A 20,517-nucleotide genomic window follows, 5' to 3' on the forward strand; every position below is an offset into this window, starting at 1 on the left:
TTGCATCGGTGGTCTGAGAGGTTTGCGATGCGACTGCACTGGTAGCTTCAGTGTGCATTGGATGCAGCTGCCAGCTAAATACGTAGTCTATCTTTCTTAGCGTGTTTGCATCGGTAAAGCCCACAGTTACAGAAATTATTACATATTTTATCTCCTCTTCACTCATGTTTTTGAGGCTTCGTGAACCCATCATTACTATCTTTTGGTGTTTTGTTATTAAAACATACAGGAGGCGGGTGGTGCAGCTGGAGTTAGATAAACAGCAAACATGGAGGGAAGCGAGACAACAGGTGGAAAGGAGATATTCAGCGTATGTAAGTTTCATAAGTGTTTCTTAGAATATAAACAACTCAGAACCATAATACTTACAAAACTCCCCCTTCACCAAATAGACCTGGAACTTCCTCCAATGGTAGCAGATTTTATGGACCTCTGTATACCAAATTACTTTCAAAAATATACAGATTAATGTTAAAAATAGATGATTCAAATTCCCTACCTACTTCAAAATGGGAGATTGATTTATCCATCAATCCTAGTCAACCATTTTGGCTACAAATATGTCTTAATGCCTTTAATATGACAGACAACCCAAATTTACAACTCATACAATACAAAGTCCTCCATAGAACGCATTACACAGGACAAAGGATGTTCAAGATGGGTCCTAATCACTCAGATATCTGCACACAGTGCACAGGTAACCGCAGATGATTATTTACACGCTTAATGGCTTTGTGCGCCTGTCCAAAAGTTCTGGAACAAGGTTTGTGAGGATTTATCAACATGGGTTAGATGTAACATTCCTGCATGTCCTAAACTTTGTTTACTGGGTGGTCACACAGTGAGTGACATCAATATAGACACTAACAAAGCAAACTTGGTCCTCATGGCCTTATGTATTGCAAAGAAAACAGTTCTAGTGAACTGGACGGGTTTTTCTCTCATCCTCTGTCTCACTGTCAGGTTTGACACTGACATATTAAGATTAAAGAAAATAAGATTATAATAAAAATAATAAAAATATTCCAAACATCAAGGGCAGCCATTTATATAGCATGTTTGCCTTGGTAGAACAAATCTGTCTGACAAAATGTGGCACACAGATCACCGTTCTGTAAGTTAGGATGCTGGACATTACAGGGTAAAGAAAAGAAAAAACAAAACAAACAAAAAAAGAAAATAATGTGAATATCACCACTGACCAAAAGCCCCTGTCTCCAGCTTAATTATTCTTTCTCTTTAGTTGGCGCACAATCCGCTACATCATGCAATCGATCTCTATGACAACGTTCCCAGGCAAGCACACACATAGGCAGCAGCATGCACATACCACTTAAAACAGATCAGAACTTTACACATAGGCAAACATGGCTCGAGTAACACAGAAAAACATGTTACTGTAGTCCAGTAAAGTAATTTCGTTACCGATATTTTAAATGTAATGCACTACTTTACTTCATTACCCACATTTTAATCCTGTCCTTTTCTCCCTTTTTTTCCCCCTTCCTCTATCTCCCTGTCAGGTTCGGCACTGACATATAAAGACTTAAGAAAATAAGATTACAATAAAAATAATAAAATATCAAGGGCAGCCATGTATAAAACATGTCTCTCTTGATAGAGCAAATCTGTCAAGCAAAATATGGCACACAGACCACCGTTCTGTATGTTAGGATGCTGGACAGGACAGGGTAAAAAAAAAAAAATGTTTTGTAAGTGTTTTGTAAGACATTGTAAAATTAGAGACAGAGAACACGATCAGTAAAAGCACCTGAGAAAAGGACTGTTTGTTAATAGTCCATGCTTTTTTATTATTATTATTAAAGGGCTAAAAAGAACTTCATTTTTTGTATAAAGTAAAGTATGAGATTAAAAAGAAAAGTAATGGAAAAAAATATTTAGGGTTTAGTGTTTATTAGGAATAAAAAAAATCCTCTGTACCGTATTGAATTGCGTTTTCTTTTAAAGTTGGATTTATATGGACTGTATATAAAACAAATATCAAATACATCGTTCACAGGGTAAAAAGAGGACAAAATAATTGGGTTTAGAAACTAGATGTGGGCTTGTAAATTCTTTGTATTGTGTTGAATAGTTTTGAATCACATCATGAATTGTATCGAACCAAATAGCATTGTTGAAAGTCAAATTGTTGTCAAGTCAATAATGAATCATATCGTATTGGCAGGGGGCTGTATCATTAATCTATTCTAACACTGGCAGTGTATTGAGATGTGTATTTAATCGGCCTCAGTGATGGGGATTCACATTCCTAGTACATTGGGTGTACCCCAATGGGCAAGAGGATAGCTTTCCTAGGTCTTCCGTCAGGGGGACGGGTCCTTGGACGGAGTGTTGGAGAGCACTACTGCTGAGGACTCCATTGTTCAGCTGGGAGACTTCAATGCTCACATGGGCATGGACAGTGAGACTTGAAGGGGAGTAACTAAGAGGATGGATGGATGAATGGATGGATGGATGGATGGATGGATGGATGGATGGATGATGGATGGACGGATGGATGGATGGATGGCGTAAAGAGAGCAGAGAGGAGCCCAGTGCATCATGGGACATCCCCCAGTAGCGTCAGCCTATAGCAGCAGAACTAAAGGGATGGATAAAGGTTCATTTATGCTCCCTTTTTGTACGTAAAGAGGAACATCCATGTCAAACATCACTGCTCTCAAACTTCCTTGTGTCCCTTATGGTTGTTCAACGATACATCAATGCAGTGCAGAGTTCATAGTTCACCTCTGAATTCTGATGTCAGTTTCAGAAATTAACAAACAATGGTTGAGGAGATCATGATAATTCTCATTCTCAGAAAGAAACATAAAAGGAGGCAGCACAATAGATGGCGATGGGCTGTGCAGCCATTACATACATTGTGGCTTCTACTTCTTTTTTTGTTCTTTTTGCTGGTTGCATGTCAGTTATACTGCTCAACCTTCCCCCGTGGTTTCTGGGTCTACTGTTCCGTTTGCTGTGTCCGGGGACTCGTCGGCAAGAGCCCTGGAAATGGACCAAATTACACACATAAAGGATGCAGAGAATGAACAGAAGCCTTTAGTGTAGATCACAAATACCTTTGAGGGTAAGGCAAGGCAAGGCAAGGCAGTTTATTTGTATAGCACATTTCATGTACAGGACAATTCAAAGTGCTTTACATAAAACAAAGATATTACAGATATTTAGATTAGTAAAAGGCATCAACACATAATCAACACATAATCACAATAAAATAATAAATTACATTAAAATGATTAAAAGCAAGATAAGTTAAAAAAAAGTTACCGTGCAGATTTCATGCATAGGCGCATGAGAAAAGAAATGTTTTTAACCTGGATTTAAAAATGTCTACATTTGGTGAAAGTTTAATCTCCACTGGCAGTTTGTTCCACTTGTTTGCAGCGTAACAGCTAAATGCTGCTTCTCCATGTTTAGTCTGGACTCTGGCCTGGACTAGTTGACCAGAGTCTTTGGACCTAAGAGCTCTGCTAGGTTTATTTTCTCCGAACATATCACAGATGTATTCTGGGCCTAAACCATTCTGGGATTTGTAAACAAGCAGAAGGGTTTTAAAATCTATTCTGTGACTGACTGGAAACCAGTGTAAAGATTTCAAAACTGGTGTGATGTGTTCAGATCTCTTAGTCCTGGTTAAAACTCTAGCAGCAGTGTTTTGGATGAGCTGCAGATGTTTAATGCTCTTTTTAGGAAGTCCTGTTAAAAGACCATTACAGTAATCCAGTCTACTGGAGATGAATGCATGGATGAGTTTCTCTTGGTCTTTCTGGGAGACTAAACTGTTAATTCTGTTGATGTTTCTGAGCTGGTAAAAAGCTGTCTTAGTGAAGCTTTGATGTGGCTGCTGAAAGTCAGATCTGAGTCTATCAACACTCCCAGGTTACAAACTTGGTTGGTGATTTTAAGAGCCCGAGTCTCCAGGTGTAACTAAGCCAGTTCTTGAGCAAAGAACATAGAGCAAGATTTGAAGATTGATCGTAAAGGTAGAGATATAATATAATATTCTTATTGAAGCCAAACTAGGAGAGGTGTCCGATAGCGGAAAGTTCTGCCTCCCGTTCTACTTTAGAACCTCTAGGACAAGCAAACCTGCAGTCTCAGAGTGAAGTGCTTTGTTGGGAAAATCTGGAAAACTTCATATCTGTAACACTTTGTCCATTACGGGTCGCAGGTAACTTTGACTTTGATGGGCTAGGTTGACAGATAAAATAAATTCATGATCCTTTGCAACACTGGACCATGAAATAATTAAATAGTGAAATAATTATATATGTTTTTACATACATTCATTTGTATTTTAATTAATTAGTAATACATTTAATAACATGTAAATTTATTTAATTGTCATATTAATTATTTAATGATGCATTTAATTAATTATTTAATATATATTTAATTATTTCATTGTGGCACTTTTACTTCTCCATATAATACCAAGCCAATATTTAATTTATTTAAATATGGCAGATTGGTGGGTAGGGAGTATTCAGGTAATCATGCACTGAAAAATGTTCTGTGTTGTTTGTAATGCAAACTGCGATTAAATATGTAAATTGTTTTGTAATTAATTAATTGGCGCTTCCTTTAAATGTACCAACTTTAGAGTTGATTCTGATTTATAAACAGAAACAGGCATGGGACGTGTGTGTGCACTCGTTTATAAATCTGGAAGTTTTTGTGTGCTGCATTTCCTTTTTTCTCTACATACACCCTAAGTCATCTTTGCAGTTTTATAAATGAGACCCTGGTTTTCTAATTTCTACCCTAAGAAGTGGCTTATTATTATGACAACTCTGATTACTTTTGTTAAAAGTATCAGATTAAAACATTTTTGAACCCATGTGTAAGTTATAAGATGTTTTACATTGTAATGAAACACTGATCAATCAAAAACACAATAAAAACGTGATTATATAGCAGTGCTTATAAAACATTAAAGAAAGGATGAATATGATGATATCAGAACACATGAATTAAACATTGTACAAATCTTGATGATTGGAGGTGTCTGTATATCTAGCTATTAGAAAGGATAAGCATGTTGTTGACATTACTGGATATAATAAATGTAGAGACACACAAGTAGGTTTAATGACAAAATAAGACTTCTGTCCTTTCTCATCCTAAGTATTCTCTGAGTTTATTAGGAAATACTGTAAATTGTATAAAAAACCTTTTCAAAGTTTTAAACACATCTGGAATGTTAAGGCAAGTCTTTGTTACTGAGTGTCTCCATGTCTCTGGTTGTAAGATGACATTAGTGTTCTGGACAATGTCACACCGTCCTGTGGATGAGAAGATCTGAAACGTTAAAGTTGTCTTTATCAGCACACCTTGGGAAATGGTTGGCTTTCAGAGAAAAGGGGGGTTGGAAAGAGGTCCAGCTAAAGTACTGTTGTGTCCACCTGTATCTCTTGTGCTTTGACCCAGATAGTAGATACATTTGGGCCATATCCGGGCTACTTTTAGCACTTCTGGCTCAGTTATGTTGTGGGCTACATGTGAACCAGATATCATTAGCTGGACTAGACTTAGGTTATGGCAAGTGTGTTGTGGGTCAAATGTAGACCAAATATATACACACACACACTATGTTGCCTTAGAGTATGACCAAAGCATGACTCAGAAAGAAAGGAGGAGAATGGCGCTCATCCAACCATTTGTGTTCTTTCTTCCTGTTTAGTGATGAATGTTTTTGCTATAAGATTTAGCAATAAACACCACACAACTAGTTCACGCAGAGTCCTGTGTCTGCTTCGCCACTGCTGGGTAAAGTGAAGGGAGCTAACCCGGAATCTAACTGCTGCTTCACCCAGGAGAAATCACCTCTCCTCCACCTCCTGACATTGGTGTGGAGGCAGAAAGTTTAGAGGCTGTTTCTGTCGGATTTTGACGATAGTGGAGGCAACAGACCAGAGCAACACGGTTACTAAACCCTCACAGAAATGTTGCTTCAGGAGCAAAAAAGACCAGAAAGATAAGGAAAATAACTGGTTTTATTGTTGCTGAACGTTCCTGTAGGTGCGGTGTTTAGCTCACGCAGCATTGCATTCGACCCTTAAAGCAAGCCTCCGTCTCCCTGACCCACTTTCTCATCTACCTGCAAAACAATAATAGGAACTGGAGCCCACAGAATGTTAAAAATATAACAATGTAAAAAACACTTGTTTATGGAACACGCACAATATGCAAATACCATTTCATACACGTTTTTCAATTTCCATTTAGAGATAAAACATTTATTTTTATTTCATTATTGATGAGGTCACGACTAATCGTTTTTGAAAGGCCTGACTAGTCGACTTCAAAAGACCAAAATGCCTGTCCTTAGGAACCTACTTTTCAAATTGGCCGGTGATCAAAACAGTTAATTTAGAGCCCTGATTGTATGTATTTTTTGGTAGTAAAGGACTATACATGCATACATCCAATCAAATGCAATCCACTTTATTTTTAAAGCACATTTTAAAAACAAAAACCTCTCCAACCTGCTGCACATCACAAATCAGCAATATTGATGAATAAAATAAAAACAATAGCCAGGTGTTTCTCTGTTTATCTCTACCAGCTCTTATTGAATAAAAAAAAGTGAAAAAATAAACTACATTCAATTAAAAGATACAGTAAATAAAAACACACAAAGGACCACACAACTCACGTGGTGTTAAAAGCCAGAGAATAGAAGTGGGTCTTTAGACAAGACTTAAAGACCTCCTCTGTGGAGGTAAATTGGACATGGAGATGTAGAGTGTTCCAGAGTCTGGGGCCAGCTACAGAGACGGCCCTGTCCCCTCTAGTTTTAAGTCTCGTCTTAGGCACCACGAGCTGGGACCGGCCCTCAGACCTCAGAGCGTTTGCTGGAGTGTAAATTTGGAGGCAGTCGGTATTGTATTAGTGGACCAGTTCATATTCAGTTCAATAAGATCTTAAAATCAATTCTTAAAACATACAGGCAGCCAGTGCAAAAAAGCTAAAGTAGGGGTGAGATGTTAACATTTCATGTTCTCAGTTAAAAGTCGTGCTGCAAAGTTCTGGACTAACTGCAAACAGGAACGTGTGTTATTGCAGATGCCTGAGTAAAGAGTGTTGCAGTGGTCCAGACAAGAAAAAATAAAAGCATGCACAACCTATTTAAAAAGATTAAAAGATAAAAAAGATTTCACTTTTGATAAAAAAAAAAAAAGGTGATAACTTAATTTTAAAATGGCATTTACCTGGTGACTTTGGGACGAATATAATTTTGGAGGGGTCCCAAGTTAAAAGAGGGCATTTCCAAACAGCATGATCTCAGGCTTTCCCTCATTCAGTTTTAAATCATTTTGGGCTAACCAAACCTTAATGTCATTTAGACAGTTGAGTAGGGGTGACAGGGGGCAGTGGCTGTTTTTGGCAATTGGCATGTAAATTTGGCAGTCATCAGTATAGAAATGAAAAGACATGCCATGTCTCCCTGAGTGGTAGGAGGTACAGGGCAAAAAGAACTGGCCCAAGGATAGAACCCTGGGGAACATCACAGTGCAGAAGAGCAGAAAGTGACGTGGAGTCGCCTAGTTTAACTGAAAAGGACTTCCCACTAAAAAGTTGAAACCACTTGAGATGACAGCAGTCCCCCAACACCAACACAGCTTTCCAAATGAGATAAAAGAGTTGCATGGTCTTCCATGTTGAAAGCAGTTGTCAGGTCCAACAGCACTAACTGCTCTTAGACCGGTAGTTGAACCATTTAGTTCTCCATTCATGATTCAGATACCTTTTTTTTGCAGTTAATCACCTTGTTAGAGGACAATAAATACTTCAACACTGAACAGCTGGACATGTATTTAGAAGTTTTAAGGTTATAGTGGATTTTAGGTTAATTCTGACATCATACAAAAAGAAGAATATCCCTAACTATTTGTGAGTAGTGTACAGTCAGCGAGTTCTCCAACCATTGATCAAATTTGTACCAGTTGTTGAAGCATCTTTTCCTGGTTCCTCCTTGGAAGGTATTAGGGAAACTCGTGTTTTGGCTGTGCTGACCTTTCACTTGCATATGTCTAGAAGATGGAGAGGGGGACAGATGTAAGCTGACAAACAGGTGAACTAATAATTAAGGCTGTCAAAAAACATGCATTAACAACGGTAACTAATTTATGTAATTAACTGCGTTAATATTTTGAACACATGCACGACATGAAAAGCCCCATACATCTGTAATTTTTCTGTTATGATGGCAGGACATGGAGAGCCCAGATGGAAAAATTACAGCTGGTATGTTACTTCAGTAACTCAGGTCGCTATCTGCAGTGCAAGGCAGTAACTGTTAGTGGATTAATCTCTAGGTTTACTCAAGATGGAACATGAAAAGTTACAGTGAGGTACATAATTTGCACAGAATATGTGGCACATTGTGGTTCTCATATTCTTCCTAACTACAGGCTGAAATGCTTGCCAGTAACAGCCAGTTAAAAGCTCTCATTCACAGGGTCACGGATGCACTGTGAATTAATAGACAAAAGGGACCTCTTTAATAGCATAAACTGACAGCTTATATGGACAGTACTGAACATGGGCGATGTAAATGCTGAATTTTACCATTCCTGCTGATCAAGACTAACTTAAATAGCTAGCATTAATATCAAAGATCGGGGGTTTGAAATATTGTCATTGGTAACCCAGAGTTACAAAATAACTTCTTCTAACTATGATCAAACAAAACTGTCATCACAATGCACTGGTTTGTAAGTACACTTGGAAGTACACTACTGTGGCACAAACTGTGAAGAAATAAAACTTGGTTAGAGAGAAAGTACAGTTGAAATTACAAGAAATTTGCAGAAAAATTAATATTTAAAACAAATATATCAGTAATTGCCAATTATGAAGTTCTAAAAGAACTATCAAATCAAAAGTCAAATTTTGATAAAGAAAAATATTTTTGGGGGAGAATATGAATATTAAACAATGACTAAATATGGATTAGTATGCATGTGTTCTGTGATAATACTGGTATTACACAGCCTCACGCGGGGCACCAATCATGTTGGGTTAACCTAACTCTTCCTTTGTTCTAAAACATGTAGCTAAAAAAATGTTTACCGTCTCCATTGCAACAGATGCCATCTTGTGACCACATCATTTCCATAGCAACAATGGCCATTAGTGTGTTCTCTCCATCCACATAAAGGCGCCTTTAATCATGCCTGTCTTTGTTTTCTCACCCCCCTTTGCATTGAAACCCCCACACACACTTACATCACACCAAACCAAGTGATTCTTTGTCTTTATTATAATAATAACTATGCTATAATTGCTAGCATAGTTGTACATAATTTGGCAGTTGGATAATCGTATTCATTAACTAAAATATAACTGATCAATAATTATTGTACTTAATGTTAATAAATTATGTTATATTGTCAATGAGAAATTTGTTTTGTGATTATTGTGCATGTGTGTTTTGATAACTATGGTTTGCTAAGGTTAGTGCTTGGATTCACTGTCTTCATTGTCTGTTCTGTGGGCATCATATCTGTCCAAGATTGGCATGTACAGACATACAGACTCTCAAGACCATTGTTTCTCAATTCGGTCCTCTAGGACCACTGTCCTACACGTTTTAGAGGTGTAAATATAAATTTACCCCTTTAAAACGTGCAGGCTTGAAATGAACTTGATGAGCAGTTCACTTAATCTGTATCAGGTGGGCTGGAGTTGGAAAGAACTAAACATGTAGGGCAGTGGTCCTTGAGGACCAGGATAGAGAAATATTATTAAAGACTGATAGCAGCATATTGTTATTATTTCTAGAATTTCTTCTAGTGGTACCCCATTATTGTTTTACATTCGTTTTGTTTTATATTAATGTAATTGAATATTAGTAGTTGTTCCTTGACACTTATTAATAAAGACTAATAACTAGGCTAAGTCCTTCCAACACCAACAGTTGTAACAATTCCACATTCATAAGTTTTTCTGTTTACAGGTCAGAGTGTTCATTCTGCAACTCGGCCAGAGGATGCTTCTTACCTGCTGCTGGAAAATTTACATCACAATCAAACACACAGGCCTACACACACCAAAACACTATCTGTGAAACAGACACCAACACCCAAAGACACAAGTTCAATAACAGAAACAGCTGTACAAACTATGGCCATCAAAGAAACACAGACAGACTCACACTCAGATGTAAAGACAGAAACACGCTTGGACATACAAACAGAGACAAACTCGGAACTACAAACAGAAACGCACTCAGACATACATACAGAAAGACACTTGGACATACAGACGGAAAGACACTCTGATGTACAAACAGAAAGACGTTCAGACATACAAGTAGAAACAGACTCAGACATGTTCACAGTTACTGACACACACACTGTCATCTTGGTTCAGATGAAACAGGTGTCAGCAGCCCAGGAAGCCAACACAGAAAGGTATGAGTAGTTTTAAAAGAGATATTTGTTAATAGATCAATAAATACCATCAGATCATTTCATACAAAAAATAATCTGTTATTGATTGAAAGCCACTGACAATACTCAATCAACAGAATAGTGTGGCCTTGAGTTGTTGTACTGAACCTGATCAGGTCTCATAAAATCTGCAACTGGTTAGTCTTCTATCAGCGGCTGTGTTTTCTAGAGCCATTAAAGGAGGTGCAGAGGTCTAGTTTCCTTTCAGATCAACATAACCATATTTGGTCCCAATAATAAATATTAAATGTAAAATCCTTCAGAGTTGTTACTATATATATATATATATATATATATATATATATCTTAGCATAAAGAATGTGATGTCATTTTGACCTTAAGGACTGTGGGTCTAGAGCGCAACCAAAACTTAAATATAATTGAACATTTTATAATGAAGTGAAAAACAGCTTTCAGAAATCTGCCTGTTTCTGTTTCTTCTAGCAATGACTTTGATCTGGATTCACCTCCAGGAATCAGTTTGGATGACCTGTATCGCTGGAAGGTTTCTGCCTATGCTCCTTGCAGCTCCACCTGTACAGCAGGTAAATACTTGTACACAAAATGTGCTTGTTTTTTTTTTTTTCTAGTTCCTTCTGATAAGGACTCTTGAGACCTCCTGAGTTTTTCTGTCTCAGTTAAAATAATATCCATTTGTTTGGTTTACTGTACAATGAGAACACACCAAGCAGAGTTAATGTCTTGCTGTAAATCAGTATTCAGGGTCTATTAAACTGCAGCACTGAGACAGGTATTTGTGAATACTGAAACACACCTATAGACTACTTTAAAGATGAAAATTTAAAAACCTAAGGAGCATTTTTTCCATCTCAGAGAGTATTCCAACCATTCACTATCCGGCTACAGGGGGCTCCAGTCAAGGGGCCTCAGCCCCTTGAGCATACACAACACAGAATATATCTGTGTGCTGTGTAAAAGGCTGGAAGTTTTTCAGTTTTGCACTGTTGTTATCTGATTTGGACCAGAACTTTTCTTATAAGTGTAGAAAGGTTTCTTAATTTCATAGAAAATGGTTTCTATGAAGTATTCAGTCAAAGTTTCTTTTGTAAATGATGAATTTTAAACATCTTATTTATATTTATAAAATAATTAGGAGCAAAAAGTGTCTGAATACTTTATGAAAACTGCAGAGGTCATATTGTTTGAGCTTCTTTACATTTTTTTTTAGATCTGTTTTCCATCACAAACACTTGACACACTGAACTCCATGTTTACATGGTGGGTTTGTGTGCGTTAACAGGTATCACCACAAATTACGCCCAGTGTGTGAGGTATGATGGTGCCGAAGTTGATGACAGTTATTGTGACTCTCTGACGAGGCCAGAACCCACACAAGAGTTCTGTTCTGGGAAGGAATGTCCTCCACGGTATGACCCTGACCCACTCTGTAATTTTCACATTGACTCCAACAAAATACACGCTGACACAACAAAATACACACAGCATCCATCCATTCATCCATCCATTTTCTTCTGCTTATTCGTGGTCGGGTTGCAGGGGCAGCTGCCTAAGAAGGAAAGCCCACACTTCCCTGTTCCCGGCCACATTCACCAGCTTGTCCTTTGGGATCCCAAGGAGTTCCCAGGCCAGTTGGTCTTTGTGATGCTTGGCGCTCTCACCATCCCACACTAAGAGAATACACCTTCTTCTCTTCACCATTCCTATTCTAGATTAGATTATTTCTTAACTAGCAGCTCACTGATGAGTGACATGTCAGAAATCAGAATTCATCCTATTAACATTAGTGATCACGCATCAGTATCATTCACTCTGAGAAGTAAGAGCAATAAACCAGCAACTAGAAACTGGAGATTTAATACGTCATTACTTAAAGGTCCTGAGTTTATCAGCTACTTTAAAAGAGAATGGTCCTTATATCTAGAAAACAACGTGCCAGAAACTTCAACGTGTGCTCTTTGGGAAGCAGGAAAAGCAGTAATGCGAGGGAAAAACAATTTATTTCTCTTCCCATAAGAAAAAGAATGAAACTTTGAGAATTTCAGAGTTAGGACTCAGAATTAAATCCTTAGAGGACACTTACCATGTCTCCCCAGAAGAACACATACTGAGCACTATGAGGAAAGCTAAACTTGAACTTAACAAAATAATAGATAAAAAAATCTGGAAGGTTCCTGGCTAATCGATTAAAAACAAACAAGGAGAAAACAACCATCTCCTCTGTGAAAGATCCAGAAGGAAATATCAGTCACGACCCTGACAAGATAAATAACACTTCTAGAGAATTCTGTAAAACTATATAAATCACAACTAAACACAACAGATGAGAATATTGATCAGTTTCTTAGTAACATCAATCTTCCAAAATAAAACATGAAAATAAAATGGTCTTGGATTCATCTCATTTAGTCTGTGAACTCCATGAAGCCCTCCAGCATATGCCCAACAATAAAGCCCCAGGTCCAGATGGTCCATGACCAGATGGTCCTGGTCCAGATGGTCCTGGTCCAGATGGTCCAGGTCCAGATGGTCATCCACATTCTACAAAGATTTCTGGATAACGCTGGCACCCACTTTCCACAATATGATATTAGAAAGAAAGGAAAAACAAAAAATACCTTCAAATATGAACCTAGCTAATATTACTCTACTATTTAAACCAGGAAAAGACCCGACACTTCCATCCAGTTACCGTCCAATTTCATTAATAAATGTAGATCTTAAAATAATTAGCAAAGCTTTGGCCAGAAGGATAGAAAAAATAACCCCTCTAATAATACATCCTGACCAAACAGGCTTTATTAAAGGTAGACATTCCTCTACTAACATCCATCCATTCTCTTCCGCTTATCCGGAGTCGGGTCGCGGGGGCAGCTGCCTAAGCAGGGAAACCCAGACTTCCCTCTCCCCGGCCACATTCACCAGCTCATCCGAAGGGATCCCGAGGCGTTCCCAGGCCAGCCGAGAGATGTAGTCTGTCCAGCGTGTCCTGGGTCTGCCCCGGGGCCTCCTTCCGGTGGGACGTGCCCGGAACACCTCACCAGGGAGGCGTCCAGGAGGCATCCTAACCAGATGCCCGAGCCACCTCATCTGGCTCCTCTCGATGTGGAGGAGAAGCGGCTCTACTCTGAGCCCCTCCCGGATCACCGAGCTTCTCACCCTATCTCTAAGGGAGAGCCCGGCCACCCTGCGGAGGAAACTCATTTCGGCCGCTTGTATTCGAGATCTCGTTCTTTCGGTCATTACCCACAGCTCATGACCATAGGTGAGGGTAGGAACGTAGATCGACCGGTAAATCGAGAGCTTTGCCTTTCGGCTCAGCTCTCTCTTCACCACGACAGACCGATGCAGAGCCCGCATCACTGCGGACGCCGCACCTCTACTAACATGCGTAGATTAATTAACATCATAGATTATTCTACTCTAGTAGAATAGTCTATCGTTCTCTCTATTCTAGTCATTTCTTTAGATGAAGAAATAGCATTTGACCGAGTAAACTGGAAATTTTTATTTGCAACGTTAAACAAATTTGGGTTTGGGTCATCTTTCATAGATTGGATAAAAATATTATATAACAACCCAAATGCATGTGTGAAGACCAATGATCAAACTTCTCCAAGACAAATAAAGAGATTAAAGGAATCCATGCCAAAAATATAGAACATCAGATAAGTCTTTATGCTGATGATGTATTACTTTTTCTCCAGAACTCACTGACATCTCTCCCCCAGACAATCACACTTATTAACACATTCTCATCAATATCTGACTACTCTATTAATTGGTCTAAGAATATTGTTATGCTCAATAACTGTGATCTACAAAACATACCCAATACTACAATACAGTCTGGAAACATCAGATATTTAGGCATAAACATTTCCCCCAGGTTATCAGAACCTGGGAGAAAGAACTAACAGAGCTAACAAAGCTCACGGTGGAGGTACTTGCTCATATCACTCATGGGGAGGGTTTCCGTAATTAAAATGATGGTTCTACCTAAAACCAACTACATGTTTTTAAACCAGTGGTTCTCAAACTTTTTCTACCATGACCCCCTTTGGAGGAATAAACATATCTGCCCTTTTTCATCCCAGTTCCCTGTTTCTTCATATCTCTCTCTTTCTTTTCTCCCTTTGATGCTTTCAGTAAACCCTGATCTCTGTTCTGCAGTTCTTCTTTATATTCTTTGGCAGTTGGCAAAAACAATTTGGTTCAATTCTGCCACCAAGTGGTCTGGAGTGTGGTCCAGAATGTTTCTAAGAGCCCAAGTTGTCAAAACATTACTTTGTCTGCTACAGTTTCCCAATCCCATCACATTTGGATATATGTGAGTAAACGAAGAAAGAATCTATCTATGCAAGTGCAAAGACAAAGATGTAAACATGTAGACATTAAATATCATTTCATTATATAAAATATTATCCAACAAATTACATTGTAGTAGATGTGCTAACTAAACCAGCCACTGAACAGAAGTTTGAAGAAGTTATGTTTGGAACATGAATGTTTATTTAGCATGTTATATGCTGTATGTATATTTGTAAATATCTGATTTACAGAAAATGTGAGCAAGTGGGAGTGTTCTCATTTCCTGTATATTTGTGTTGATATGACTTACTTGAACCTGATTGGTTGTTTAAAATAGTGGAAAATACATCTGTAAATATAATATCTGCACATTTGATGTGATAATGACCTGGCAGGCCATGTTGCAGTGGAGATCTGAAGAAAACTAATAAATCATTGAGCTCTCCAACAAACTCATCTCCTCAAGGAGCCATAAAAGGCTAAATTTATTACCAATGTTATATTGTTGAATGTTATATCTTTAGTTTTCCACTGCATCTGACCATCATTCATCAGTTGTTCTTATTCTAGCACTTATTCCAGTTCAGGATTGCAGGAGCTGTAGCCTGTCCCAGTAGTTTTTAGGCAGGAGGAAGGATACACCTGAAGAGATCGTCAGCCTACCACAGGGCTCTCCCTCCTGTAGCTCAGCTTCCCCTGACTCCATGCCGAAGTGTCCTTGGGCAAGACACTGAACCCTACGTTGCTTCCTGATACCTGTTGGGGTCAGAATGTGTGAATGCATAGAAAGCAGTTAATATATAACAATGGGAGTGCTTTATGTGTGTGTGTGTGTGTGTGTAAATTGGTGAATGTGACATGTGGTATATGGGGGCGACATGGCTCAGCAAGGTAGAGCGGTCGTCTTGTAACCCAAGGGTTGCCGGTTTGATCCTCGACCAAGTCAGGTTTATGTCGAGGTGTCCTTGGGCAAGACACAGAACCCCTAATTGCTCCTGATGGTTCGTGGTTGAGCACCTTACATGGCAGCTTCCGCCATCAGTGTGTGAATGTGTGTGTGAATGGGTGAATGTGACGTATAATGTAAAGCGCTTTGGGTATCGTTCCAGGTACAGGAAAGCGCTATATAAATACAGACCATTTACCATTTATAGAAGCGCTTTGAGTGGTCAACATGTGACTAGAAAAGCGCTATAAAAGCACCTTTTAACATAGACAGGGCACACAGTGCTGGTTATATTTATTGTATAAAGCTGTATGAACTGCTGTAAACAAAGATTGAAGCGTGAGTGGTTTTAGATGGACAAATTCACTTTTCTGTGTCTTTACATAATAACTTTAAACTATAGTAAAGTTATTAAACAGTGAGAAACTGTTAGCTCCCACCAGGACTGCTGCAGATAGACACGAACTTCTTATTATTATAGAGGAATGAGCTCTCTGGACGAGGCTGAAACTGTTTCATCAACCAGATATCAGAGGATGTTTCACATTTCTTTGTGACATGACCATACCTTACATCTGTACACTGTTTCTCTTCAGATGGGAAACCAGTGGTTGGAGTGACTGTTCTCGGACCTGTGGAGAAGGTGTTCAGTATCGTACTGTACGCTGCTGGAAGATGCTGTCTCCTGGTCTGGATTCCTCCGTCTACGATTCACTGTGTCTGTCTCATGATCTTCACAAACCAGCCAATAGAAAGGTTTGCTTCGGCCAGAGCTGCGGACCCCAGTGGGAGGTGTCAGAGTGGTCAGAGGTAGAACAGCTAATCTTTTATTTCCAGGTTCCCCAGTTGGACCTGAAGATATTTCCACAACATTTAATGCTCCTTTTCTGTCCTGCTTCATCCAGAGAACACTGGTTGGTTAACAGCTATATAGCTAGAGGTCACGTCTTTGTGTTCCTTGAATAGCTGTTCCCTTGCCACAATGATTTAAGACTAAAATGATGTGGATGCCGCAGACTGTTTAGGACAGGGCTACTCAACACGGTTCCACAACAGCCGCAGTCCTGCAGGTTTTCTTTGTATCCCTGCTCCAACACACCTAACCCAAATTAAATGGATCCAACTGCCTGTAAAGTCCTGCACAAGGTTTCAGTTTGAGTCAGATGTGTTGGACACATCGAAAACCTGTAGGGCTGCATCAGGACCAAATTGAGTCGCCCTGGTTTAGGAAATAACCACCCTGCCATCCTGCCCACCATTGCTAAAATGGCTGATGTTTTAAACGTCGGCAGAATATCTGTTTCAGCTATGACAGAAGATACAGTGTGTGCAGAATTATTAGGCAAATGGGTATTTTGATCACATCATCCTCTTTATGCATGTTGTTCTACTCCAACCGGTACATGCTTGAAAGCCTACTACCAATTAAGCATATCAGGTGATGTGCATCTCTGTAATGAGAAGGGGTGTGGTCTAATGACATCAACACCCTATATCAGGTGTGCATAATTATTAGGCAACTTCCATTCCTTTGGCAAAATAGGTCAGAAGAGAGATTTGACGGACTCTGAAAAGTAAAAAATAGTGAGATGTCTTGCAGAGGGATGCAGCACTCTTAAAATTGCCAAGCTTTTGAGGCATGATCATCGAACAATCAAGCGTTTCATTCAAAATAGTCAACAGGGTCGCAAGAAGCGTGTTGAAAAAACAAGGCGCAAAATAATTGCCCATGAACTGAGGAAAATCAAGCGTGAAGCTGCCAGGATGCCATTGGCCACCAGTTTTGCCGTATTTCAGAGCTGCAACATCACTGGAATGCCAAGAAGCACAAGGTGTGCAATATTCAGGGACATGGCCAAGGTAAGGAAGGCTGAAAAACGACCACCACTGAACAAGACACACAAGATAAAACGTCAAGACTGGGCCAAGAAATATCATAAGACTGATTTTTCTAAGGTTTTATGGACTGATGAAATGAGAGTGAGTCTTGATGGGCCAGATGGATGGGCCCGTGGCTGGATCAGTACAGGGCAGAGAGCTCCACTCCGACTCAGACGCCAGCAAGGTGGAGGTGGGATACTGGTATGGGCTGGTATCATTTCAGATGAGCTTGTGGGACCTTTTCGGGTTGAGGATGGAGTCAAGCTCAACTACCAGTCCTACTGCCAGTTTCTGGAAGACACCTTCTTCAAGCAGTGGTACAGGAAGAAGTCAGCATCGTTCAAGAAAAACATGATTTTCATGCAGGACAATGCTTCATTACACGCATCCAAGTACTCCACTGCGTGGCTGGCCAGAAAAGGTCTAAAAGAAGAAAAAATAATGACATGGCCTCCTTGTTCACTTGATCTTAACCCCATAGAGAACCTGTGGTCCCTCATCAAATGTAAGATCTACAGGGAGGGAAAACAGTACACCTCTCTGAACAGTGTCTGGGAGGCTGTGGTTGCTGCTGCACGCAATGTTGATCGTGAACAGATCAAGACAGTGACAGAATCTATGGATGGCAGGCTTTTGAGTGTCCTTGCAAAGAAAGGTGGTTATATTGGTCACTGATTTGTTTTTGTTTTGTTTTTGAATGCCAGAAATGTATATTTGTAAATTTTGAGTTGTTATATTGGTTTCCCTGGTGAAAATAAATAAGTGAAATGGGTATATATTTGGTTTTTGTTAAGTTGCCTAATAATTATGCACAGTAATAGTCACCTGCACACACAGATATCCTCCTAAGATACTAAAACTAAAAAAGCCCCACTCCAACTTCCAAAAATATTCAGCTTTGATATTTATGAGTCTTTTGTGTTCATTGTGAACATAGTTGTTGTTCTATAATAAAATTAATCCTCAAAAATACAACTTGCCTAATAATTCTGCACACCCTGTAGTGCTCCTTCACAGTTGAGTTTTGCCACTAAACTCATTATATATTAGTTAATCTCAGACACACTGGGAGTCTGAGAAGTCAGTTTTTGTCATGTATTTCTCTTAACCTTGTTGGGGTTGATTGACCTCCACAGCCGAGGTTCACTGCTGTGGTTGGCTGGACAACAGGACCACCAGAGAGCGGTCTGCCAGGACTGGCTGCCAGCATCATACCCAGGACTGACCCTAATCCTGTTTGACTTTGATGTATTTGATGAATCCGTTCTGTTTCAATCAGACTGACTCACTACAGGATCTGTTATTTTAGCACTGAGTCCAAAAAGTGACGACTTAATTTGCTTTTTGGTGTTAAAATAACTTTCTGGCCTTTAGTCAATGACTATTCAAATTTAATTTTACTGTTGCTGTTATCGTTGCTATAAGAGATGTGATGTATGAGCTGCATGTAGTGGTAAAAGAATCTTTTTGGCAGTAACCCTGTTTTAACTGTGTTGCTGGGTGCAAATATGCCACATGCACATGCATATGCATGTGGCTTGGAAAGTCATGGTGCTCAACTGAAAATAAGGCTCCCCAAAAGGCCCTGTGTAATTTGAACCCTGCTCATTATCATATTGATAGGTCCCCAGTCACAATGAATAATAGTTAGAGTTGTTGTAAATATGAATGCTGACTGCTGTTTACGTTTCTGTGTGTATTTCTCGCTTTTTTTCAGTGCTCAGCACGTTGCAGCTCCTGGGGATTCCAGACACGAGAGGTTCGCTGTTCTATGGAAACAAAACTGTGCAACAAATCCTCTCAGCCAACAGGAAGTCAAGAGTGTGAGGGACCACCCTGTGACAGACGATGGACCGTTTCCGATTGGGGACCCGTGAGTTATTCAGTTTCATGTCCACGTTAGCTGACCAGAACTTGACAGATTAGTAACTCCAGCATCATTCAGCTTTGTATCGGCTATCATGTCTGAAAGGTGTCTGTTGTACATTGTGCCAGTGCTCAGGTGTGTGTGGGGAGGGAAGGATGGAGCGTGCAGTGACCTGTCGCTCTTCAGGTGGTTTAGTGATGTCAGAAGAGCAGTGTGACCAATCACGGCGCCCACTTGCCATCTACCCCTGTGGTGACAGAGACTGTGCCCCCCACTGGGTGGAACAGGAGTGGCAGCAGGTAGTGGCGGGACCTTTCAGAGAAGATTTCAGACATTCATATGACGATGATGATTTTCAGTGTGTTGTTTCTCATGGTTTCAGTGTAATGCTTCATGTGGACGGGGTGTGCAGCAGCGTCAGGTGGTGTGTGCAGGACTGGAGGGAGGTGTGTTCAAAGAGTTTCCAGACATCAGCTGTGACCAGACAAGCAAACCAGAGACCAAATCCTCCTGCTTCCAAAGGCCTTGCTTCAAATGGTTTACAACAGCTTGGTCCCAGGTAAGCACACCTGTCTGCCTCCACTCCAGGTGCTCTCACACGGTCCAGTCAGCTGTAGTTGGGCATCTTCTAGAGGCAAATTTAACTTTTTTCCTTAAAAGGGCAATACGTGTAATTGAAATTAATCATTTCTACTTTGAAAGAATTCAAAACGTACCATGTGAAGAACTAGAGGTGTAATACGATCTGTAGTATCTGGATCTGGAGTATAGCATGACGTCACACACCTTCCCTAAAACCCCGGTCCGACCGTGCCTTCATGTACACTGATGTACGGTCCCTATAAAAGGCTACAGCCAGCAAACAATGGCAGCAAGTATTTTTGAAGTAATAATGGCAAAGAGCGAAACAAAACATCCACCCGAAGATGACCAACAGAAGTTGTAAAAAAAGAACGGGACAGAATCTGGATCAGCATTAGCCTTGCATTTCAAGGTGGAGAGCTCAGCAAGAGCCAAAGGAGCTTCACTTTGACTGGGAGCTA

At 39.7% G+C, this 20,517-nt stretch overlaps 1 protein-coding gene across 4 annotated transcripts in view; it reads left to right on the forward strand.

The window, feature by feature from the left end:
- si:ch211-267e7.3 (ADAMTS-like protein 2) overlaps positions 1-20,517 on the forward strand; it is a 67,932-nt gene that overhangs the window by 41,754 nt on the left and 5,661 nt on the right. For 3 of the 4 annotated variants that reach the window (XM_041991329.1, XM_041991331.1, XM_041991332.1), the window contains 7 exons: positions 9,995-10,451; positions 10,935-11,035; positions 11,752-11,878; positions 16,323-16,536; positions 19,325-19,480; positions 19,603-19,773; positions 19,857-20,033. In XM_041991329.1, coding sequence (XP_041847263.1) covers positions 9,995-10,451; positions 10,935-11,035; positions 11,752-11,878; positions 16,323-16,536; positions 19,325-19,480; positions 19,603-19,773; positions 19,857-20,033 — 1,403 coding nt within the window. The remainder of the gene's footprint in view (positions 1-9,994; positions 10,452-10,934; positions 11,036-11,751; positions 11,879-16,322; positions 16,537-19,324; positions 19,481-19,602; positions 19,774-19,856; positions 20,034-20,517) is intronic. The other variant, XM_041991330.1, reaches the window with a different exon arrangement.

The sequence above is a fragment of the Melanotaenia boesemani genome, chromosome 8 (genome assembly GCF_017639745.1).
Source record: "Melanotaenia boesemani isolate fMelBoe1 chromosome 8, fMelBoe1.pri, whole genome shotgun sequence".
In the NCBI taxonomy this organism is placed as follows: Eukaryota; Metazoa; Chordata; class Actinopteri; order Atheriniformes; family Melanotaeniidae; genus Melanotaenia; species Melanotaenia boesemani.